This window comes from Micrasema longulum, unplaced genomic scaffold (genome assembly GCF_059751315.1).
Source record: "Micrasema longulum isolate JH-2025_06_02 unplaced genomic scaffold, ASM5975131v1 h1tg000823l, whole genome shotgun sequence".
Lineage (NCBI taxonomy): Eukaryota > Metazoa > Arthropoda > Insecta > Trichoptera > Brachycentridae > Micrasema > Micrasema longulum.
This window is the reverse complement of record NW_028278015.1, coordinates 216,757-242,891: the sequence shown is the minus strand read 5'-3', so window position 1 is coordinate 242,891 and position 26,135 is coordinate 216,757. Positions and strand designations below refer to the sequence as shown.

Genomic DNA, 26,135 nt, shown 5'->3' with positions numbered 1-26,135 from the left:
AATAGGCAGAATGGTAAATGTTACCTCCTGAAGAATGTTCTTCATCTCCGTTGTAACATAAATCGCTCACGCATGGTGTTTGGTGATGAATAAGTAATTATATTACTATTTGAGAGATAAGATGGGGATTACTTTCAAATGACAAACTTGTGAGCAATTATACTTTATTTGGATACAAAAAATGACAATCATTTCCACTACTAAATAAACAGAATTATATTAACTACTTAAATAAATATATAATTTGGCACATTAAGCTTTTTTAATCATTCTTTTATTTTATTACACATTGATGTTAAAACAACAACATTATAAGCAGCTTAATTATCCATCTGTTAAGTCTTTTTTCTAATTACAAGAAATATTGTAATTATATTATTTGGTTAGTTGAGAATAAAAGTTTAAATCTTATTTCGAGTAAGTTGTTTTTTAGCGAACAATATATTCATAATTTGGTTAAATGGTTTGAATGAATAATATTTACTATAAATAATCGCTACGCATATTAAATATCTACGTGTTATTTTAAAACAAACTGTTATGTAAAAAAAAATACACATTATTGAAATGTGTTTTTACAACCAAATAGATACATTGATCACATATAAAGGCACAAACAGTAAATTTATGATCAGTAAGAATTGGTCCAAATATAATTTATCTTACTTAAATATTTTTACAAGCATTCTTCAAAATACAAAATGAAACAGTGCGTCGTTATTAGAACAACATAGTTCTAAATCGGACGCTTACAATAAGTCTTATAATCAAAGGGTTCTATATTTAGTATGAAATGTTCACAGCACCATTACCTTATTTAGGAATAAGTCAAATTTATAACAATTACAAACGCAGTTGTATTACAAACGATATACATGTTTTAATTATATGGACTCGAGAGAAGGGTTGTTATTAATATTACTTATTAATATTATTTCTTATATTATGATCAAAGTAACACGCACACAATAATATATATTGTATAAACACTATAAAGCCTGTCACATTGAATTTTAAACATATATATCAATGCAACAATGTACCTACTGAATTACATATATAATTCAAGGAAACAATAAATACAATAATTTAATATCTTACAGTTTTAAAACAGGAAGCTTCCATTATGGCATCACTTGAACTGAGATTCTTGGTTAAAAGATGTCATCTTTGTACCAAAACCTTTAGTAGAAGGATATAATATGCATACATGTTTAATATGGTTAATAAATATTGAGTTTTATTTACAGAAACATTAAATTTCCTCTATTTTCTGTTTTTTTCCTCCACTAGATGTACATTCTAAATCCAAATAACTAACATTTGTTTTAAAACTCTCATAAATAAACCATAAAATACTATTATTTGAAAAGATAGAAATACTGTATGTATAATGCTCAGGTAAACTAATTAAATTTAAGTGCATACTTGTATGGTCTGTACGAAACATAAATGCATTACTTGTTTACGCATGTACACAGTTCTTTGTAAGCTGCTGTTTCCAGAACGACAGTAAAAAATATTCATTTTGATGAATGAAACAAAGTGAACAAAAATTATCCATTTTGGAAGAAATTAGTTGAGAAGTTTATCAACTATTTTTACACGATGCGGATATGTAGATCTTTTAAGATTCGCGTTTTGGCAGGCTTCAATTGATTATGCGATCGGGAGAAATAAATTTAAAAAATACTTTTCAAAATAAGCATTCCTCAAATCCACAAGAATTTAGTCGCAAAGGCATAACCAATTTTTCCTATTATCAGCAGCATCAAAATGCCCTTTGATGGAATGAGTCTATATACTACAACCGTCACAGACCAACATGAACAAAAAGTATGTCGAATCAACGAACATAGTGAAGAATTTGAAGGATGGGTTCGCACAAAAAAATATCCGAGTTCACTTAAGATCAAACAAGAAATATTTCATTCTGGAACTAGCCTTTGAGCATTAATATTCAGTTTCGAAACCAAACCTCAGCATCAGTTAAATCAACAGTTTGAGAAGATGCAATTATAAATACGCAGTCGTCGCCAAAGAAAATTTGAAGTAAAAAATACTCAAATTGTCTCGTCATAATTAAACTCACTTCGCTGAGTCAATGCCCATATCACAAATTCACACTTTAGGGGAGTTTTGAGTTGTATAAACGGAGTATATACTTAAAGCAGCCAATAAAATAAATGATCATCTTGTTTTTATGTATATTTTACAAATAATCACTGATATACTTTAATTGAATACCAATGCAAAGACACAAGTTTTAAGCTTTGACGCAATCATCTTGAAATTATGTATTTGGTGATTTTGGCATTGAAACGACGACTTGATACATATTTTGTTTAGACGGAAACAGAAATTCCAGTGCGAATGAGTCTATGTCGGCTCGGCGATGTGTCGTACGTTCACTTGGTAGAGGGGTAGTAGTAGAGTACGGCGCCTCCCGGGAGTTGCCAGTGCGAGGCGTGGAGCTCGATTAGCTGCAGTAGCGTGCGGGACACGGAGGGGGCGGCGGCAGAGGCGTTGAGAAAGGCGTCTCGCACCGCGGACAGCAGCTTCTCAAGGTCCGCCGGTAGTTGGGTCTCCAGGTCGCGCCCAATGAAGGTCAGCACAAAGAACAAATTTTCGGTCTGGAAATACAAAACAGGTCATAAAATAATTTAGTATTTTTTTTTTATAATTCTATTATTTTATTTAACATAATATACATGCCTGAGAAGTTTTTTTTTAAACACAAAAATTTAAGGCAAATATAATGAAGAAATTACATTTATAAACATATATTGACGCTGGAAAGGCTATTTACTTTAAGCAACATCGCAGTTTTATAACGACAGAACTTATTACATTAAACGACACGGGACTTCTAAAATATTTTCAATAAATAAGGGAATACACATTAAAATATGATTTACCCTATAGACGATGTTCTGAATGGAGGTATAATTTATGAGATATAATTTTTTTAAATTATTAAATGGCTCTCCTGTAAAGTTTGCAAAATGTTGCTTAAAGTAAATAGCCTTCCCAGCGTCGATATGAAATAAAAAAAAGGAAATTTAAATAGCTTATTTTTTTAAGAATAAATAGCATATACTTTTACTATAATTTTCTAATTTTTATTGGCAAAAAAATTGTATTCTAATAATATTAGCAATTATTTTTCACTTTTCATATCTATCGTATTCTTCCAGTAGCCTTTATTTAAATTAAAAATAAAATGTATCCACACACGGGCCATGCCCTGTTGGTATTTTTTTTTGTGTTTATTGTAAGAAAAGTCAGAGCGCATATCCACTTAATATTGCCCTTGTGTAGAATAACAACATATATTTACATCAGATGCGGAGGGCACGGGGGCCCGGATGCACTCCTCGCAGCATCGGCAGATGAGCGTGAGCAGCGAGCGTGCGGGCGGCGAGATGGCCCCCGCTGCGCCCGCGGGACCTGTAGTAGGCCCGCGGCGTCGCAGCTGACAGAACAGCTCCAGCAGCAGCGAGATGAAGGCCATCAGGCGCGGACGACCGCCCCCGATCATAATATTTAGGAGCTGCCAAGGAAAATTCTATGTCAATACGTGCAAGTACATATTTACATTTATATGTATCCATAAAAATATTTGTGAATAATTATTTTTAAACATATATTTTCCTTCTGACTGGGAATCGAACCTAATTTTATCAAATTTTTTAGCCACTACACCACAGAGGCCACTTAAATAAATGAAAATAGAAAAGCATCTATTGGAAATACATGTTTTTTTATTATTTACATATGTGTACATATGTGCAAGTTCATAATTTTCATTTACATATGAGTGCAAGTGTCATTACAAATGAAGGGTATAGGATGTAAAGGATGGATGTAAATTTTTATGTGTGTAATGTCCACGAGGTTTGAAAACTCAAAAACGTTCTATTTCAAATTTCCTTTTTTTGACATTCATCCTTTATATCCTGTACCCTTCAAATTAAAAGGCCGATGTCACAGATTGATTTATGTTATATTAAGTACTTTTAAAAAAATGTGTCAAAAGGACTTCGACTCATTTCATTCTTTTGATATGCAAAAAAAACATATCTATTTGTGTGATAATTGTAAACAAAATTACCTTTTAAGTTGTTTAATCCATTAAATAATCGGATAAAATAAAAATACGAATGACAAGTTAGTGAATAGAAAGTAGATAGCTGCTAAACTGCCGATATTTGCAGAATAATATGTTGATATTTGTGCAAAAGCTATATTCAGCAAGTGAATTGCCCTATTAAAAGGTGAATTTAGATATGCATTCGTACGACTTCTGGGTGCGTAAAACAGTGCTTAAAATCTCGCTCTAGTACAGTCATTAGGAACATACAAACTGATCTCTTTCAGTATATTTGGATTGTATATACTTCCAGAAATCAGTTTAAAGGAATATATTTTTAAAATGGTAAAATTGGCACTGCACCATTAGCCTATTTACCGGATTAAAAATTATACTCAATGTTTTTTTCAAAAGAAACCTCAGAGTAATAATGCGTAACCTAAAGAGAAGCCCTATTACTATGTTTCATAGAACGCAAGCGATGTTGGTTTGTTGGTTAGCAACCAATTGATGGCCATTTTGTTTTATTTGACAACATAAACATAACGGTTCAATTGGATGCTTTTGTAGCTGTTCTTGGCTTTTTTTGTAAATAACCTGGATATTTACGTTAAAATAAATAAAAATCGACTATGGTGAATTGCAGTATGTTTGGTTGCAGCAGTAGGAGCGTCAAAGCTGTTAAAGGAGTCAGTTTTCACAGGTAATTAATTCTGAATATTTTCCCACGATTTACATTGATTTTTGGCATTTATTGTCCCGACACGTGTATTATGTCGCTTAAAAACTTTCCTTGTATCAACATAGATACTATTTTTTCGCAATTTAGGGGATAAATTTGTGAATTAATGTATGTTTACTGTTGGTTATTGGCAATATGTCGGGACCGCAGCAGGCATCCATATAAAGATTGAGTTTTTATCGAGTAGAAGTCGATAAAAATTTTACTTGAAAATAGAAACGTTAACCTTGAAATCGCATCTAAATGACGCGTCCAAATTTCAGGCCGCTATGACTCGCCGTTTCGTAGATGTGATGGACAAACAAACATACTCAACACAGGACTTTGGTTCAATGGAGTTGGGATTTATGTCTCAATAAATATATTGTGAATAAAATGAATAAATAAATAAACACAAATATGTATTTTCAGTTTTATAAAATAAATATAGGGGAATTATAGAAAAATGGATTGGAATAACCCTGCAATGATAAATACATAGTTAAAAGAAATTACAATGCAAATTAATATCCATTTAGTAATTCTCGACCTGAGTACGGCCCATTGTTTTGCTGCGAACTGTAGCTAACTTAATATCCAATAGTCATAGAATGGTTTTCCTACGTTTAGGCTCCTCTCTAGGTTACGCATTATTACTCTGAGAGAGAAACAAACATATTAGATCAATACACTCGAACAATTCTTAAATAATTGAAAACACGTACATCATTCAAATAAATTGTTTATACCTTATCCCTGTCCTGGTACCACTGCTGGCAGGTGTTGAGCAGCGACTCCAGGAAGGTGTGCGTGCGCTCCAGCTCGATGATGGAGAGGCAGGCGCGAGCGGCGGGCAGGGCGTAGCGGGGGCTCTCCACCGCGCGACGCAGTACGTGCCCAACCAGTTCCATCAGCACGCGGGCTGGCAGTTGGTTGGGATCTACAAGGTTTCATTATTATTAGTTGAAAACATTCAAGATGGGTGAATCAATAGTGTTATTAGAAATATTTTGAGTATTTCTTCTTTTATTTATTTATTTATTTATACGCCCAATGGGCATTTTTAAGGACACATTTATGCATAGAAAATTATTATAAAGAAAGTAGAAAGACACAATGGTATATATTGGCTTGGTGGGAGTGGAAACGGGCGAGAGGTGTTTATAATTGAATTTGATTCAGTGATCGTTTGAAAGAAGACAACTTGTTATCAAAGAAATCAAGACTGGTATGTTTGTTGGCAGACCTAAGAACTCTGGGCATATTTTTGATGTGAACATCATAATATGGCGACCGGATAACAGAGGAATACTCTAGGTGCGGGCAAACTAGGGAACTGAAGTCAGTTGTGCTTCTGTCAATAAATCCAAGGAGTTTTAAGGATAAATAAACTTACTAATATAATACTTAAACATTAAAAAATATTTTTCATATTTTTTTTTATTACAAAGTACATATATTAAATAAAATAGTGATGTAACCCAGACTCTATAAGACCAAGGAATTATTTTGTAAATTCTCCAATCTAAATAGAAATGTAAATTGTACCTTTGGTAGCTTTGTCGAGGTTCTCCTGCACCTCCTGCGGAAAGGTACCGAGGTCTGTGGCGTCGGCTGTCAGCCCGAGGGCCGCCATGCCGCTGGCCAGCGTGTCCGAGGCCGTGAGGCTCTTGGAGCGCTTGAGCCCCAGCGGCGCGGGGGTGCGACCCCGCACCGCTACCGCCCCCAGCCCTGGCCCCGCCGGCGGGGACCTCTTCTTGTCGTGCACCAGCGGGGTGAGAGGGATGGTGTTCATCTGCTGAGGCTGGAGCTTGAAGTGGACACGCGGAGGTGGCTGACAAAATATATTCTAATATTAGAAAAAAGGAAAAAATCAATCATCTTCTTTTTTTTGGTTTTATTTCAACATGGTTCCCGGCAATACATACTACAAAAATGATACGGAATGAGCCTATTGCCGACTGCGACATGGTACAATTTACTAGTACATAAACACATATTTTTTCTACAAAACGCATGGTTTGCACTGAAGATGGCTCTTGCAATGGTAGCCGAAACGTCAGAATGAATCCAACTTACACGGAATCACCCAAAAAAGATAACAGTGACTGAAAATCTAAGCACATCAATTTTACTCATTCTAAAATACAAGTTAGAACAGGCTGAGCCATGTAAGATGGAGACTATCATAAACAGAGAAGACTCCGTTTTCATTTTATATCAATTAGTTTTATATAGATTCCCTGTTATTAAATATGTATACTAATTTTATGCAATAAATTTATAAAATAAATAAATATGAAATCTTTCATTATCAGCATCTGACAAGAGAGTGAAATTTACCAGCTTTTTCTTTTATTTATACGATGTATCAAAAATGGCCTATTATTTATTTATTCATTAATTTTTTTCCATTATAAACAAAGATTAATAGTAAAATAATGTGACCTCACTGAGTTAACCTGTGCCGAGGACACTTTAAATATTTTTACATGTGAGAATAAACAAAGAAGACTATAAGATACAGAGATACTTAACTAAATTTTCAGTTTCAAGTTCAATTCAAATTTTAAACAATACATATTTAAGTTTATATTTCATTTATGTACACCTATATTATGTTGCGATTGTTGCGCGGTATGGTTGATAATCCTGAGATTATGACGAGCATTGGTTTGTATGTTCCTGATAATTACCTAAGCTAGCATCAGCATAGATTGTTTCATATTCCGAAATACAGGACCAACCTGCCGATGGTTATGCCTGTTGGAAGGGCTACAGCTATGCTGAACAACATTGCTCTGGATGTTGATCTGTTCCATGTATCCGAAGGGGTTTTCCGGAGCAGGATTCTCCTACTACTTTGACAAAAGTCTCTTTAATGTATTTTTTTTCTTTTTATAATATGTATCGCTTAAATTTTAGTTTGTTATGTACGTGTTATTTTTTAAATAAATGAATTGAATTGAATTATTATATTATAAAACGAACAATAAAATAACAAAAACATAACATAAACTATACATTTGTGGAGCAGTTTATTCAATATTGGTTTGAGTGATTACCCCTCTTTTGTCTAATGATGTTGATCAAATACAAAAACATGAGATCGTCTCTAAATTCCCAATCATTGTATGTAATTTTGAGCCGATTACTACACTATACTAACTTATACTGCTATAAACTAATGAATTAAACAGATTATGGACTTACATGCAGTATGTTGGATGAAGAGGCGGAGGTGAGCAGCGGCAGTACAGGGTGGTGGTGGTGCGGGTACAGGGCGGGTAGCTGCGGAGCGCCGGCTCCTCTGCCGGCCCCCATGAGCTGCTGCAGGATGTTTCCCGAGGACTTGGAGTGCTGGAGATTGCCGCCAGGGTACAAGTGGTTGATGTTCATATTCGATCTGGAAACATTTCATATTTTTTTAAATTACTGTTTTGTTTAGGCAAATTGATAGTACAGTTGTGTGATATTTTTAAAACCAAAACCACGAAAGGCTGTTTTGCACTGTGTATGTATCATATGTGTATCCATACTAATACTATAAATGCAAAAGCGTGTTTGTTTGTTCGTGTTTCCTTCTCGCAACGGAGCGACCGATTGATATATAATTTGCACAGGGATAACCGGAGAGGTGAAAAGTAAGATAGGATACTTATTTTACATCCTGAATAAAAAATATATACATACATATATCAACAATGAGCAACATTATTTGAAAATGAATAGGCAGTAAGGTGGAATGTCAAAAAGAGTAAAATTGAAATTAATTCTTTAAATTTCTAAAATTAACTTGATTTTTCTATAGTTAGCTTGATTTGATTTTTGTTTTGGTTTTCTAGTAGTTTTTTGGATTTGTGAACAAAATAACGATGCTACGTCATCATAGACTAATGAATCATTGTATTTTTTTCATAGCACTAGTTGGAAGACCGAGCTTCTTTCAAAAGGGAGATTTGAATGGGAAACTCCTTGATGATTTTCCGAATGTTTGAGTTTATCGTTTACCATATTGATATGCCATATAATTTTTTTTTTTTTTTCTAATGTGTTTCTGATCCTATATTTGTGGTGATATACTTATGTGTCTGGGTCATCCCATCTCAACACAGGACTTTTAGCCCCATGGAGTTGAGACTTATGTTTCAAATAATGTGCAGTAAACTAATGTATGTAAATAAATAAATAAATTAATTATCATAAAATATATCATTCCATCAGGAAAATTCTTATTGATAAACAACACAACTATTTAATTACCTAAATAATTTCTCCCTTTTACCACGTGAGCGAAGCCGGGTAAAAGCTAGTATATAATATAGGAGTACTCGCAAAAGTTTGTTTTCAAACTAATGAACCAGAATCAAATGAGGGTCATCACTAGAGCCCCAACAGGGCACTGCAGATTAAATAAATTTCTTGCTAGAAAGAAACTTCCTGAAACTTCTAAATGTGGGTTCTGGGGGGGACTGACCTGAAGACGTTGGAGAGCTCGTCCCCTACCTAATTAATAGCCTGATACGTTATGGATCAGGGCTTGAAAGGGGGGTATTTAGCCAAATGAAAACACCCGCCCTCCACACTTCAAAGACCTGGGCTTGGAGGACGAGAACTTATTTACTTTTATAGCACTGACCCCCATTTTCAAGAAAAAGAATAATGTGTGTGTATATAAAAGGAATCAACAATATTCTGAGTAAGGAGTATGTGAAATTCAATTAGCAAGTACTGAATTTAACCAATAATTAACCTTCTAGGCAACATGTAGGCAACCTCCGGCTTGTGGGATGTTTCAATCCGGCCAGTGGAAATGTGAAATTTTGATCATACCAAAATCAGTTCATAAGCTTAAAACATTAAACTTGCGTGTTACTTATTGAAGTTTTTTTCCCTATAATACCTAGATGAATAATAATTATCAGCGATCTTGAGGCGATTTTTCACGAAAATTGTTCTTAATAAATTATCCTTTATTATTATCATCAAAAGATATCATGTCATATTCATTATTAACAAGATAAGAGCTTTTATCCGTTCCGATTGTAGAGAAAATAAACAATTGCATTTGGAACATCGGAATAATTTAAATCCAAAGTGCATCAGTATGGGTAACGTTGGTAGAATTTTACCCGGACTAGGCTGCAGTTATTCTTAATGAAAATTATTTCAATCCAGAGTACATCATATTATGTCTTTTTAGTTACTGTGATTAATTTTTAAACGGCGTTCGCTGACTACCACAACATATTTAAAACATGTTTTGTATTTGTGGATGGTTATTCTAATATTCTGGCAAGCAACTTAGAGGAAAATTGGTAATCTGGCCCAGACCAGAAAAAGATTCCCCATGACTGCTCTGGGTAGTCAATTGATATTGACAGATATTTAAACAGAGATGGAGAATGTAAATATTATCCTTTATAACAAAAATGATATTTTTTCTCCAAAAAATTTAATTTTAAAATACTTTTTTTGTTGTGATAATAAGGGAACAAGTTGATATTAAAATATTCTCAACTACATTTATTCCATAAATAGCCGATATTTTAAATACATAATTAGGGTTTTAGTTTTTATGTTAATTTGTTTTAGTAATATTTTTAAATGTCACGCAGGCAGGAGCCAGGAAAACATTCAAAAGGCTGAAAAAATTATACCTTGTTTCGTTTCCATGAACTTACTTTTATTGAAGTAGCGAATTTGACTCTAAATATTAAGAGCGACTCATTTAATCAGCAAAAACTTTTATTCTGTTGTGATTCTGTCCAGAAAACTGATGATTATTTAATAATTCAGAATGTTGACTTTAGGTAAAACGAAATACGAAAATTCACCAAAAGTCGCTCTATTGACATTTCTTGAAAGCACAAGCTAAAATATTACGGGGTATGAACAAAATGAAATTTGAGCGGTAAATTTAAAAATTCGTTATCATAAAAAAAACATTTTCAAAATGATATCTATAAGAAAATCTTAATATTTTTCAAGAGCAAATGTTGGAAGTTGGACAAGTAATATAAAATATATTTAGATCACGCAATTGAATAAACAATATGTAAAAAAACACGTATTTTATTAACAAATTTTCAACAGAAAATACGATCGACACAACGTTAATTATTTTTAATGGACTTTAATAAAGGGTTAGTGCAGGAAAACAGCAAAGTATAAAATGATAGGTGTCTTGCTATTTGGTGGTTTACATCATTTGCATGTTTTATATTATAAGCATATGAAAACAGTTGAAAATCAAGTAGGAAAAACTCACCTGGAATTCTGCAAATCGTTGTACTTGGACATTGTGAACTCTTTAGCGTGGACATTCAGTTTGTTCTGTTGCTGCTGCACTCCATCAGCGCGTACACCTGCCATATCATTATCGTGTGATGTCATTTTAAATGGAATAACTTTGGACACAACGCCGCCATGACAGCGAAAAATCCGTAAGCTTATTGTCTATGCAAACTTCATACGCGACGCACGTACATACGCAACAGTGGCGCATTCAAGTTTAGTACGTATCATCAGGAAACGACTAATTAAAAACAAACGATCTTAATTGACTTCATTGTCTAGTTGGAGTTTCACGAAATATATCAAATAAACTGGTTATTCTTTGTTATATTTTATCCGAAAACCAATTATTAACTTATGATTGAGGAGCCAATAACCAGTTTCAAATCTTCGCGATATTATTACCTTGTTATTCACAAATGAGTAAAATTTATAAATGTTAATAAAACACAGACAATAAACTTATTCTAATTTTTCTATTTTATACATACAGTAGAACTCTGAACTCCGTTTATCCGAACTCACAGTCATCCGGATTGCCAAATATCCAGATCTTTATCAGGAAATAAAAAATAAAGGAGAAGTTTTTAATTTAAATTTAATTGTACAATCAACTTTGCTCGACTTAAAAAAAAAATGGCATAAATTCATCCGGATAATTAGTGTTTTACTATAATTAGGTACTGTTTTACCTTAATGTGTATTAAATGGTTGCAATGCAATACAAACAAAATATGTTAGTATTCGTCTTCAAAAATACATCCAGTGTCTGTTATTTTAAAAAAGTCCTTATGACGTACAAATTAAAGTAAGATAGATTATGCACTACAAGTGTATCAAATAAAAATAATAGAGAGAAAAAGTGTATTGCTGCTCTATTTCAAACATTCATGAAATATTTTGCATTTTTGACATATTACAACAGAGACAGAGAACATTCAAGATAAGGAAATTAAAGTATATGCATTTACAGAGCTTGTGCCTTTTGTCACTGGCTTTACACACTGTGTTCACCCTTTTGCCTATGTTTGTGAATCCATATTTCTTCAATGCTTGCATTTGTTGATTTATAGTATACTGCCATTCAATATTCCAATCTGTTGGTTGCGAAATAATAACCTAGTGTTCCTTGATTAGTCCAGCACAAACTATGGCTTGCATTTACCAATGTCCCGATTGTGTCGCATGTAAATTTGAGACAAGATCTGAACTTCTTTGGTGTAAGTCTTTTAAGATTTAAACAATCACTAAAATAGACCATCTCTTGTCTTGAGGTGGTAATCATTGTTTAAATTTGTTGTCCTAGCTTATTTGTATATTATATCAATTGATATAAATATATATAAAAAAAGAAAAAATGTATTTACGTTATTAAATTGACTAAATAAGTCAGTGAATGAATAAATAAAAAACTTTATTGATTGTCAATGAGATTCATCTGACTGAATTATTTCGCTATTGGAGTAAAATAATGTATTTGTTTCATACCATTTTATCGGCCTCGTGGTGTAATGGTCAGGGCATTTGCCTACCATTCAAGAGGTCTTGGGTTCGATTCCCGACGTGGTTGATATGAAAGATTATTTAAAAGGGTGTTTTTACGCTAGAATATTTAATAGTAGTCCCTGGATTGGTACCTGAAGCGTAAGACTGATCACCTTACCTTCATGTGACAAAATTGATCAAGATACACTGCGATTGGTATACCAATGCAGTGCCCTATGCACCATTATGTGCGGAATAGTAATGACGATTATGATATTATTTGTTTACACTATATGCAGACATAAGCACCCGTCTTGTGTTCCATCCAACCTAAGTTCCGGAAGCTAACTTGTATTTAGTAAATGTGGCGGCCTCCATGGTGTAGTGGTCAAGACGCTTGACTCACACACGGAAGGTTCCAGGTTCGATTCCCGGTGAGAAGACATAAATTAAATGTGAATTTTCTCAAGCCTGTGAGTTCTGTGACGTAATTCACCTCTGTTATCGAACCTCCTGGCCTGTTGTGGTGCAAAAAATAAATAAAAGTATGAAGCATCGTAAAAGGGCGCGACATACAGCTTTAAATTTACAGTGAACTGGCATAGACAGTATTTTTTAGTCTACTACGCGTCTGAAGAAACATCTCGTTTCTCTTCCTTAATCTCTCCTCCTTTCCTTTTTCCTCTTTCCTCTTTTTTCCTTTTTCCCATTGAGTAATAGTTTTGATTTAAGGTAATTTATAAACAAATACGTTTATTTCTATTTTTATATATCTTTAGCTTTTTAATTTTTTTTTCTATTGAATATGTTCTGTAACTTGAATTATAAAAAAAAACTTTTATTTTATTGGTTGGTTGGAAGAAATTGCCATTTGGAAATAAGCCCGCCAATGTACAAATAACATTATTTACAAAAAGTTAAATAAATAATTACAAAGTTTCGTTCTATGAGGCGTCATCTCTAATTATTCCTCAGTGTTTTATACGCGTGTCTTATACAGTATTATAATTATTGCTAGAAAACAATGTCCACGACTACACACATGGTATGAGTTCAGGATAAATAATTTCAATTTGAAATTAGAATTTGTCTGGAACAACGAGAAACGATAAGTACCTAACCGAGTAGGTCACTCGTAAAACGCAATGAAGATCACGATCATCGTGATCATCAAACCTTATCCACACCCGATGGTGAGTAGGGCACTGCAGTGTTGAATTAAATGCAGCGTATCTCTATAATTTGTTACAAGATAGGGTGATTGGTCTTACGTTTCAGTAGCTCAATCACAAATAACTATCGACGTGTTAATAAGCGACGTGATAACAATTTCGCATCATGGTTGTTTATCGAATTCGCGATCACAATGGAACATCCATGAAACCCTAATATTAAATGTCAAAATATTTACGTTTCGCGACGTATAATCCTGCTGCGCAATCACATATTTGAATTTCAAAACAAACAACAAACAAACAAACCATCACGCCGTTTCCCCGTAAGGGTAGGCAGAGAGGATAGAACGCCACAACACTCTATCTTTGCATACAGATCTCGCTTCCTCTACATTCATACATCTTCTCATGCACGCGCGCCGATTATTCCGACTTTTGACATGTCCATCTTTAAGTATTTGTTGGATTTGGTCATGCCATGCCATGTCTTTCTCGGTCTTCCTCTATTTCAGCATCCATCAACATTCGCATTGTAAATATTCTTAGCCGTTCTCTCGCTGTTCATTCGTTCTACATGTCCAAACCAGCGCAGAGCTCCTTTCTTGATTTTGTCGATAATGCTTGTCTCAGCCTTACATAATGCACGGATCTCAACATTTGTGCATCTATCGTACATAGTTTTACCACACATTCGCCTGAGAGATCGCATTTCGACAACATTCAGCCTACTTTCATCCCTGTTTTTCCAAGTCCATACTTCGCTCCCATACATCAGGGACGGGACCAGGACTCCGTTTTGAACTGCCAATTTTGCCTCTTGTGACAAGCATTTATTTGCCAAGGTCGATTTAAGTGCACCGTTCACTCTGTTTCCGGCACTCACCCTCCTTTCAATATCTTTCTCAGTCATTCCATCCCTAGTGAACATACTTCCCAGATACACAAATTCCTCTACTTGTTTTAGTATAACTCCATTCACAGTGATTTCATATTTAGTCATACTTTTATTTCTTTCAAAAACCATCACATTCGATTTATCGACATTCATCAGCAAGTCGCTTCTTTTGCATACATCGTAGTAATCAAGAATTGCAGTTCCTCTTTGTTGTTAGCAAGGAGTACAGCATCGTCAGCATACAAAAAACAATTGACATTTAAATCACCCATTTTTGCTCCCATTCTTAAGCCTTTCAGTTCTTTCATGTAATTCTCGATATACACGTTGAACAGCCATGGTGACATAACACATCCCTGCTTCACTCCTTTATGATCGTCAAACCACGATGTGTATGATCCGTTTACCCTTATACATGCTGTGCTGTTTTTATACAGAGAAGCAATAGCACGTGTTGGATTTCCGCTTCCTCCGAACTCCAATAACACCTTCCATAATGTTTCTCTGTCAACTCTATCAAACGCTTTTTGCAGATCGACAAATGCGCAGAAAAGCTTTTGGTTTTTAGCAAGAAATTTCTCTGTCATGTTTCGTAAAGCAAATATTTGATCCATACATTCTCTTCCATTCATAAAACCGCTCTGAATATCCCACACTCTATCCTTTGTAACTTTTCTTGCTCTCTCAATCAGTATTCTTCCATACATTTTTCCAACAGCGCTCAAAAGGCTGATTGCTCTATAATTTCCGCATTCTACTCTTGAACCTTTTCCCTTGTATAGAGGCATAACAACAGCCCTTCTCCAGTCTGGAGGAGTGTATTCTTCCTCTAAACATCGGTTGAAAAGTTTGTGCAGCCATACAAAAATTATTTCACCACCCGCCTTTATAAACTCTGTAGCAACATTATCAAAACCTTGCGCTTTTACATTCTTCATATATTTGGAAGCAATTCTTATTTCTTCCATTCTTATCTCTGTCGTACCATCATATACATTTAAACTTACCTGAGGAGGTGCTGCAGTGATTATATTTCCTGTATGTGTTCCATACACCTCCTCAAAGTATTTCTTCCATCTTGTTTTTATTCCACTATCATTCGTCACCATTTTCCCATCTTTTCCTTTTATAGCTGTCATACATCCACTTTCATTACTGTTTCGGGAATTTTTCACCGCTTTCCAGAATATCTTTATATTTCCTTGGAAGTTCTCGGTCATTTTGATTCCCTCTTTTTCTTTCAACAATTTCTTTCGTTCACACACACCTTGTTTCACTCTCTTCTTACATTCATTATTTATACTTTTTAATTCTACATACCTACTACCAATCGCTTTATTCACTGTCAGCAGATTAAACCATGCTTCCTTCTTTTCTTGCACTATTTTTTTTATTCCATCGTCCCACCAAGCATCACCTTTATTTCTTCCTTGTTTCGTTATACCGCATACTTCCATCGCAGATTCACACATACCATTTTTCAAACATTTCCACATTGCATCAATACTCATATTTTCCACACATTCATCAATCAGTCTAAGATTTACGGCCCTTTCAAATGTATCTTTTATGCAATCATTTTGGAGTTTTTCAACTTTGACTCTAGAAGGCGCCTGCATCTTGCGTATTTACATACAAAATACGCTATATAAAAGTGTTTTCTACGGCCGCGAGAGCGGTTAAAAATAGCACCGCTGGACGTATGTTTTCGACACGATGGCTGCTCTCAGGTAAAAATCTCGAGAAAGAAAATCAAGTGGACATAAGTCCGCCTCGTTGTGTAGTGGTTGAGGAGTTCACCAACCATTCTCGAGGTCCTGGCTTCGATTTCTGACAGAGTAGGCGTGAAGTACTGATTTTAAAGGTTGTTTAAGCTGCAATATTTCATTGATCGGGCTTATCATGCGGGTATCGAAACCATTTGAACTTGCAGAGACGTATGAAAAACTTTACAAAACATTTGTTCGTCGCCTGCTAGAATATTGTACTCCTATTTGGTCACCTTACTAGAATGTTGATATTAAAAGACTAGAAAGAGTCCAACAAAAATTCTTAAAACATGCTGTCTATCGGTTAAACTATAACTTCTCTAACGAAAGTATGCAGTACCATAGAATAAACTCTCTTCAAAATCGAAGAATGTTAGACCAGTTATTTTCGTAAAAATTAATAAATTATAAAATTGATTCCCCTAAGCTACTTAAAAGACTTTCATTCCGTGTGCTATCTAGAACGATAAGACAAAATCTTCTGTTTTACACAGACAACGCGTCAACGAACTATTAAAATTTAAAAAATATGCGAGCAATATAACTATAGATTAACCGAGGCTGATATTTTTCATGACAATGAATGTAAATTTAAGTCAATAATCATAAAAATGTAGAGTGAAGCCGATATTAAATTAACTTTATAATTAAATAAATCTTTTTTTTATTTCTTATATATTTTAACTTTCTATTGTTTTTCATTTCCCGTATTAAGTGTAAACAATTTTTTGGTGTGTGCACGGGGGTCCTACACTAATATACAAACGATTTGTCAATATATTTATTGTAAATACTGTTTGTTCACCTAATAAAATAAATAAATAAGTTCCTGTACTGGCACCTGAAGCGTAGGACTGATGACCCTACCTTCTTGTAACAAACTATTCAAATACGCTGTATTTGGTTTACCAATGCAGTGCCCTATGCATCACTAGGTGCGGAAAGGGGACTGATGATGATGAGCCTAAATAATCTGTCAAGTTCTCTCGAAACCTAAAATTCAAAACTTTTTTTCATCCGTTAGATTATTTTTTCACTGTCAATAATAACCAAGTAATTATCGGTTGTTCGCATCACTAGTCAACACTTTTTAAAATCAGTATTGCATGGCTATTGTGGGCGATATTTAAATAGTTTATAACTGTTATTAGTGGTACCTACATACTTCGCTTTAAAACAATGCAAGACGGAAGACTCGACATTTCGTGAAATGAATGTTAATATTGTATTGTTAAGCACATTGGTATAAATCCACACGGTACGATAAAATTACTAGGATAGATTGAAATTTATTGTATTATAATTATTTATTTATTATAAGAAAACAAAAGCCACTGTACCAAAAAATACAATATTTATAAATAAGCTAAAATTAAACGCCAATTATAGTTTTCTATATTTAAGTAAATAAAATGCAAAAGAATAAGAAAAAAGCGTACCCGTGAAAAGCCATCAATATAATTCCACTAGTAAAAAAATAAAATATATTTTAAATTACTATAATAATGAAACAGAACTTATGAAAATATGATTTTTTTATTGATTGTCTTAAAGAATCCTTTCGCCAGCGGATTGTATTATTCAACAATGTTTTGAGTATGTCCAAATGTTTGTAGACTGTCTGGATTTCCTACCTAGAGAGTTATTTAGATCTAAATTTGTTGCAACACAGTGGAAAAACATTTTTGAGAAGGGAAAATAGAAGTCTAGGCTTTTACAGGGCTCATGACCTGCCACGTGGTGAATAGTCAGAGCGTTTGCCTACCATTCAAGAGGTCTCGGGTTCGATTCCCGACATGGTTGATACGAAATGTTTCTTTAAAAGGGTGTTTTCACACTGAAACATTTCGTGGGTATACTGGCAAAAAACGTTAACTCGAAAATATGCAGTTTTGTAAAGTTTTTAACGCTTTACAAACTGGCAAAATACACTAAGTCATATTAATTTTTATATATCAGTAGTTTTAAAAATAAATTTAAGGTTAAGCCGTTAAGGCTAAAAGCTTTTAATAACTAAATATTTACTTAATATAAAATTAAGAAACGGAAAAATTAAAAACATGTTCTTAAAGAGCACTTAACATCTTATATATTTCAATTGGATGTAAAAGAGTAAAATTGGAACAAAACTTAAATGCTTGATTTCTCAAAACAGGGATTTACGAATCAAATCTTTTTGCCCGTATACCCACGATTGCATAGTCCCTGGACTGGTACCTGAAGGGAAAGACTGATCATCTTACCTTCATGTAACAAAAATGATCAGATACGCTGCGATTGGTGTACCGATGCAGTGCCCTATGCGCCATTAGGTGCGGAAAGGGAATGATGATGATGACCTGTCATTGGCCGGTTTAAGCGGCCACTTTTTGCAGGATTTTTACCTGGGAGTAGTTAGTTGCTGAATAAAATTAGAATAAATACAGAATAATATTATGAATATCAATCCTTTCTTATTTTACCGTGCCGTGTGGATTTTTACCACCGTGTGAAATAGGCCATACAGTGTTAGTAGACAACGAAAAGTAAATGTGAAGACATTTTTCCACAAACCGAGAGTTTTATTTTGGCATCAATTTATTATGATTGTGAGAAAAATAAAATCTTCACATGAATTACATAATAATTTATCGAACTCAATTGACATTTTCTCGTTAAAACGACACGAGGTGCCTGACAATTTTGATGAAAAGATATTTGAACATCGTTTTTCTGTCACTCTCTCGCAAACGCCTCCTCGATATTGTACGAAAGAACAACTGCACGTCATAGTGATTATACCTAACTCAAAACGACAAAATCGACGTTTTGATGTCCCGTTTTCGCATCCATACTGAACCAATTTGTTGTTTTTTTATAGAAAGCGGACAAGAATGAGATTTTCTGTATCGATGTCTTTTACCCTTTTTAAAATTATTTATTATGTTTGTTTATCTATGTTCGAAGGCGGCAGATAAAACTAGGCTATTTTATGGGTTTTTGGATGGCCCTACAGCTTGGTTGAAATGCGATCTCTTAGACGAATGTGTGGGAAATCAATGTATGCCAGGGTTACGAATGATGAAATCAGGCGAGAGTGTAAATCAGAGTCAAGTTTAATTGATAAGATTAAGAATCTGAGATGGTTTGGTCATGTTGAACAAATGGACGAAGAAAGAGTAGTAAAAACAGTATATATGACGAAAATGAACGACGACGTGAGACGAGGACGATCAAGGAAGACGTGGCATGATCAGACAAACCAAAATCTTAAGTCTGGTCATGTCAAAAGCAGACAGAACCGAAGGGCATGTATGACAAGATGTATGAATGTGAAAGAAGCTAGCTTATTCTTAAGAATGTTGGGTGTGCGGTGGTTTGACTTTGTAAGGAATGAAATAATTAAATAACGGACGCAGCAGACTCCAGTGACAACTGTCATCAAACGCAGCTGATACGGTTGGCTTAGCCATGTGCTGCGGATGCCCCCTGAGAGCCTGAACCACGCTTGCCTATTTTACAAGGAATCAGGTTCCCGACGTCCTCGACGTCCCCTGCTGACTGTTCGTCGGCAGTTCCTGTCAGAACTACGGGACGCGAACCTGACTTGGGAGGATGCACAGGAGCTGGCAGCCGACAGAGATGCTAAGAGGATTTTCGTGGACACCATAGTCTCCAACTAGGGAGCGGACACGGAATGACTACGGGACGCGATGATGATAATAAATAAATAAATTAAAGTGTAGATAGCAAATTTTTATTTTGATGACGATTTAATAAAATAATGATTTGTTTCCGCGCATATTTCTTTATGTGCAATATTTTACAATGTAAAATATGCATAATATTAGGTGCTTGCACACAAAAATAAGCCATTTTGCATAATTTAGCGATGAATACAAGTATATTTATAGTAATACATCCATAGTTTCTTAGTAAAATGGTGCGTTAGTCATGCGTCTTCAATACAAATAATGCTCTTTAGTGTAATTTCTCGTAGACCTCAAATACAAAAAATATATGCACATTGGCGGGCTTATTGTCAAAAGCAATATCTTACAGCAAACCAAAAATTCATCATCACATTTCCCTGTAAAGCACTGCGTTGGCACTACAATGAGGAAGTTTAGTGCGACGGGAAATTGGATATAAAAATGTTTTCTTACGCGCGGTAGAAATCAGAGCATTACGTTGTATAATCCTGCTGCTGGTATCCTAATCAATCTTCTGAACACATCCTGCGGTCTTCCCGCTCTTGACGATTACCGAATGGAGCTTCTCGCTAATATCCGTGGCCCCGTTATAGGTCCTGTCGGATGTACAGATCTCATGGCTTCCAAAAAGAATTTAAAGGGTTTTAAAAAGTTTTGTAATCATTTCGGCGAATTGATCATGTACAATCAATTTGTTCCCAGTCAGTGAAGAATTCACTTCCTTCGTTTCCTCAATCCAATGAAGTGCATATTATGTGCTCCTAGATCATCTTCTTTCAGCACGATCGTAAGGCCACCAGATTACAGAGAGCCCTTTCGGCAACGAGCAACTTTTCCGTGTATGTAGGCCCGCCAAGGAGACTTATGTTCATAAATGCGGCGTGAGTTATGTGGTGGAAAAGTTGTATAATAGGAAATATCACTTACTACGAATACCGAAAAAAGTATGTGAAATGGATTAAAAATAATTAATTCTATTTTCAAAATCAACATGGATATTGTGGAGAAATGTTTTCATATATAAATTTTAAAAATACTTTTTTTTTAATACGTCATAGAAAAACGCGACACGTTGGCCATGATAGCTGTGACGTCAAGCTTCGTGACAATGTTCGAAACAAATTTGAATGGTCAGGAACAAATAAACATGAATCGTGACGTATTAGGGACGTGGCCAATGGAATGACAGTTTTTACGGGAATTCAAATTACACATTTTAAAATAGTTTTTACGATACTAATAAGTAACAAAAAAATATTTTTTTAACGAACGGTTTTTCATAGACCTTTATTACTTTTTTTGTGTTATATTTCCCTATTGCGGCGAAGTAAAAACAATAATTAAAATCTATATATATAAATGAATCGCCGTTATTAGTCTCGCAAAAACTCGAAAATAACTTGACAGATTTACGTGCGGTTTTTTGCAAAATGTTCTAATTTTCGTCCTCGAGGTTTATAAATAATAACATCTTTAATATGTTGAGTGGAAAAAAAATTGGAAGCAAAATGTGTTATTCATAGATTTTCCAGGATTGCATTCGACTAAAATAGATGTATTGAAAAATTCGGAGGATGTTGTTTTTTGTATTAAAAAAAGTTTGTATTTTAACGTTTACAAACAACAATTATTTTTAATGGATACTAAATCGATTAATTTCCTTACGGTTTCTTAATTTCTACATGTCAACGTATTTTTAATGGATTTTTAGTAATGTTTAAATCGCTTTAACTGACATTTGATACATTAAAAAAAAACGGATTCTTACACAAAATGCACCACTGTTGATAAGTAGAGCAAAGTTTAGCATTTGCAAAAATAGGTCTATACTTGAAAATGAATTGTTTTATGCTTTGGAATTCAATCATAAACAAGTACCTAGGTACCTACTTTTCAATGAAAAGTATTTTTCCTTTTATCCGGACAGTTTTTGCACACTTTCACGACATAATCATTTTTCATTTCTTTTGGTTTCGAATTAAATATCAAGGTCACGTCAAAACCCGACTGACAGCTAAAGAATGACTAAATTCGCGTTGAGCATGAGTTGAGTGTCATAATTTTAGAATGCTCAGGGTAAAACACGGTCTGACTTTTCTTCATTAACACGTATTTCGTATTTCCTCCATGGATTGTGGGACTAGAGTAGTGATTTTTGCACGTTTTTCATTTTAACACGACTAAACCTTTTAGCCAATCACGTGAGGAGATAAAACGAAAAACTAACCCTTATTACGTATATACAAGTAGCTCAAAAAGGCAAAAATAAATCACGTGTGCCGTTATTTACGAAAAAACGTTTGTTCAACCAGCTAATAGCAGGCAGGCCGACGCTCGGTCAGGACAACGTCTGTCGAGTCCGCTAGTGATTCATAAAAACGAGAAGGGGAAAATACAGGAATACATTTGTATGAAGAAAAATCAGACCGCGTTTCCTCAAGGAGATATTCCTTTATACTTCGGACATGATTTTTGAAAGTAGATTTATAATTTATATCCCAATTTAGGTACTCACTAGGTGGTCTATAAATTTCCATGGTAGGTTTACCTCTGCTGTTGGTTAGAATCATGCTCTTTCTTTTCCCTCCATCTCGTATCTGAAAAAAATTAGTGAACAAAACATAAATATCGTTTGCAAAAATTACGGTAACTTATTATTATCTAGCATGATGAATAATTCAGGAAGTAGAACTTTACCATTCTGAGTTTACTATAATTGTGATTGTAAAATATTTATTATTAAACATTAAAGTACAGATTCACAACCATAAAAATATTATGTTTAAATTAAATCACACCAAACCACTTTTTGTGACTTGTTGGTGGAGATTTTCATTGATGATAATATACTTTTGTAAACGTATTTATAAATATAGCATTGGTTTGTATGTTCCTACGACAGCATCAGCATATGAGTGTATTAAAAGCAAACTTAGAAATCTCCATTGAAGGAGTTACTGAGATGTTTTCAAAAAACTTTGAAAAGAGAATTATTACATTTTTAATTATGCTTCACTAACTCAATGGAGAACGCTAAGTTAGCGGAGTCAAGTAGTATAATTGAAATCTGTTTTTGAAACATTTAGAGACGGTTTTGAATAACGCTAATATGTAGGTAGGTATGTTTTTATGTATAGTTTATTTTGGCATCAATAGCTAATTTTCCGTTTTAAATTCTCGCGAAAATGGTTCATTGTATTGGCCGCGCCCCTAATACGTTACAATTCGTTAAAAATCTAAACATTGTGATCATCGTCACGAATATTTACGTCACAATTTGTCGTCCATCTTTCAAAAACGCGAAAATCGAATTTGTTAATTTTTAGACGACTTTTTAAGAATTCGTTTAGAAAATTTTCGCCTTTAAAATTATTTAAAAAATAATCTCACTGTATTTGGCTGGGTTTTAAAAATTGTTTAAAGACAGTTTGATGCCCATTTATTCCATATATATAACTTGATTGTTATTAAAATGTATATATATGTATTAAAATATATATATATTTTTTTAAAGAAATATTTGCTTTCTTATGATTGACCTAAATATTTAATTTTGAGGGCCATTTTCAACGAGTTGTAAATAACTCACTATTAGAAAATTGGAACCAAGTTGGGGTAGAGTAGGATTCGAACCACGGACCTTTGGTCCGTGAGTCCGAGACACTAGCCACAGGACCACAATCCGATTCAAATTATTCATGACTCAACTTCGACAAAAAACGAGATATGTCTTTTGAAATAAGGGCGGCGAATTGTCAAGGTAAAATATGTCGAGTTTTCGTGGGGCTATATATTTTAACATTTTTTTTATTTTTTAAAATATGTATGAAAACATTGCTCCATAGTATCCATATTGATTTTGTAAATACAATTAATTTTTCTAAATCCATTTCATATATTTTTATCGGTATTTGTAGTATGCTATATTTCCCTTGTAAATAAAACAAAAAGTCAGAAAGAAAATTGTGCTCTTATGGCAGGCTTTGTAACATTTAATAGAAAATTATTTTAGGTAGGTAGTGTGTTTATACGACCAAGGTGGACAGGCTCTTTATATTGATAACCAGATTTATCCATTTTCGATTAGTTCAACAAGTTAGCCAACTTTTAAAGATACTAGGTACCTTCATACGTAGACTCTTCATGTTAATGGCATATCATATTATTATGATAGATGCGTGTAATTTAAATTTAGTAATAAAAACAACATTAGTTTTTATTTATAAATATATAGACAGGCGCCGCCGCCGTGGCGCTGTCGGTTAGACGGCCAACTGTGAAACTGAAAACACCTGTACACAAGTGAACAAAATATAGATACATAAAATCAGCAGAAAATAAGTAATAACAAAAGAAAATTGAACCAGAAATTATAATATAGGTATGCAGCAAATTAACAACAAATAAAGAGTTTAAATATAAAATGTATTGAAGTAACAGAGGCGATGTATCATAGCATAAATAGTAAAACAAGTATAACACTTAGTACATTTTTAGAATTTAGAAAAGAAGTGATTAAAAAGTAATTACTTTATTTTAAAACGTATATTTACAAGTTCAACCCTTTTGTTATAAGTGTATTCAACGAACGGCCTAGCAATTCAGTTAAATAACTGCGTTTAATAAAAAGTCTAGCCGCTTACATGAGTGGCTGATTAACATATTTGGCAGTGACATGCATATCATTAAAAAAAAAATTCCTACATTTACCAACACTTAGTATCAAAACATTTTTTACTATTAAATTAATAAAAATCTACAAAAAACGAGAAAGTGGAATTTATTTTCAACATTTTCGTGCGGCGCGGCGTGGCAGTAGCAAGACCGAAATTATTCAGTTGAATTTAAAAATACAATACCTAGGTATACTCGTATGTGAAAAGCTCTCTTGATCAAAACAGTAAGTCAATAAACGTTTAAAAAATTATATTAACGAATGAATAGTTTTACCTGTATTTGAATTGAAGTCATTGGGGTACTTTCTTGGAATTTTTGGTTAGCGTGGCAGTTATACGGTCTTGTTGTATTTAATTTCTAGAATTTTATAAATTTAATTAAAGTTCTTGTAACTAGTTTCGTAAGCTCTAGTGATGTCATAATATTACATTAGTAGTGTGAATTCATATTAAAAAATTAGCATAGCAATTGTATCGGACACCCTTTGATATGTGTTTTGGTCGTACTTTGAACTTGTCGGCCTCGTAGTGTAATGGTCAGCGCGTTAGCCTACCATGCAAGAGGTCTCAGGTTCGATTCCTGACATAGTTATTATTATTATTTCTTTTTTATTTATTTAAATGTTTATGTTTTTTTACAATATACATAAGAGGTAAAACAGAGAATACAAAAAATAAAGGATAATTACAAAGCAATGAAATACATATTATAGTAAATAAAAAATCCCACAAAGACATGACCTGTTCGTGGGTATACAAGAAATGTCTAAGAATTTTTGCTCCTATAATAAATAGACAATATAATATTTTTGTGTAATATAAGAAAGAGAAAAGAAAATATTCTCTAAAATTTATAAAGTACTTTTTTATTTTAAAGTAATTAAAAAAGGAAATAAAAAATATAAAAAAATAAAAAAAACATAAAAATATTCCTTATTATAAAAAGAAATATTTATTTAAAATGGTGTTTTCACCGTATAATATTTCAAAGTCACTGAACTGGTACCTGAAGCGTAACTGATCATCTTACCTTCATTTAACAAAAATAATCAAGATACGCTGAGATTGGTGTATCGATGCAGTGCCCTATGCACCATTTGGTGCGGAAAGGGAGTGATGATGACTTTTAATTTAATAAATTTAGTTTTTATAAAATTTAATTCAATTTTATCTAGTTAGGATGTAATTGATAATAAAACTTGTAATTTTACGATATTTTATTTAACATTCGAATATAAATCAAATTTACAAATCACAACAGAGATGGAAAACATCTAATAAGAAAGGAATATAGAAGTCTAGGCATTTACAGGGCTTATGACCTGTCATTCG

The 26,135-nt window shown here is 33.6% G+C and overlaps 1 protein-coding gene across 4 annotated transcripts in view; it reads right to left on the bottom strand.

Moving 5' to 3' along the window:
- Window positions 1-147: 147 nt before the first annotated feature.
- The window catches only part of LOC148278828 (uncharacterized), a 47,980-nt gene continuing 21,992 nt past the window's right edge, over window positions 148-26,135 (bottom strand). Inside the window, exons 4-11 of one of the 4 annotated variants that reach the window (XM_088230846.1) lie at window positions 25,078-25,161; window positions 22,643-22,724; window positions 11,086-11,191; window positions 8,028-8,220; window positions 6,363-6,648; window positions 5,564-5,754; window positions 3,341-3,553; window positions 148-2,633 (exon numbers count right to left, since the gene is read on the bottom strand). In XM_088230846.1, the coding sequence (XP_088086972.1) occupies window positions 2,409-2,633; window positions 3,341-3,553; window positions 5,564-5,754; window positions 6,363-6,648; window positions 8,028-8,220; window positions 11,086-11,191; window positions 22,643-22,724; window positions 25,078-25,161 (1,380 nt within the window). In that variant the 3' untranslated portion in view covers window positions 148-2,408. The remainder of the gene's footprint in view (window positions 2,634-3,340; window positions 3,554-5,563; window positions 5,755-6,362; window positions 6,649-8,027; window positions 8,221-11,085; window positions 11,192-22,642; window positions 22,725-25,077; window positions 25,162-26,135) is intronic. The other 3 variants (XM_088230847.1, XM_088230848.1, XM_088230849.1) reach the window with 3 other exon arrangements.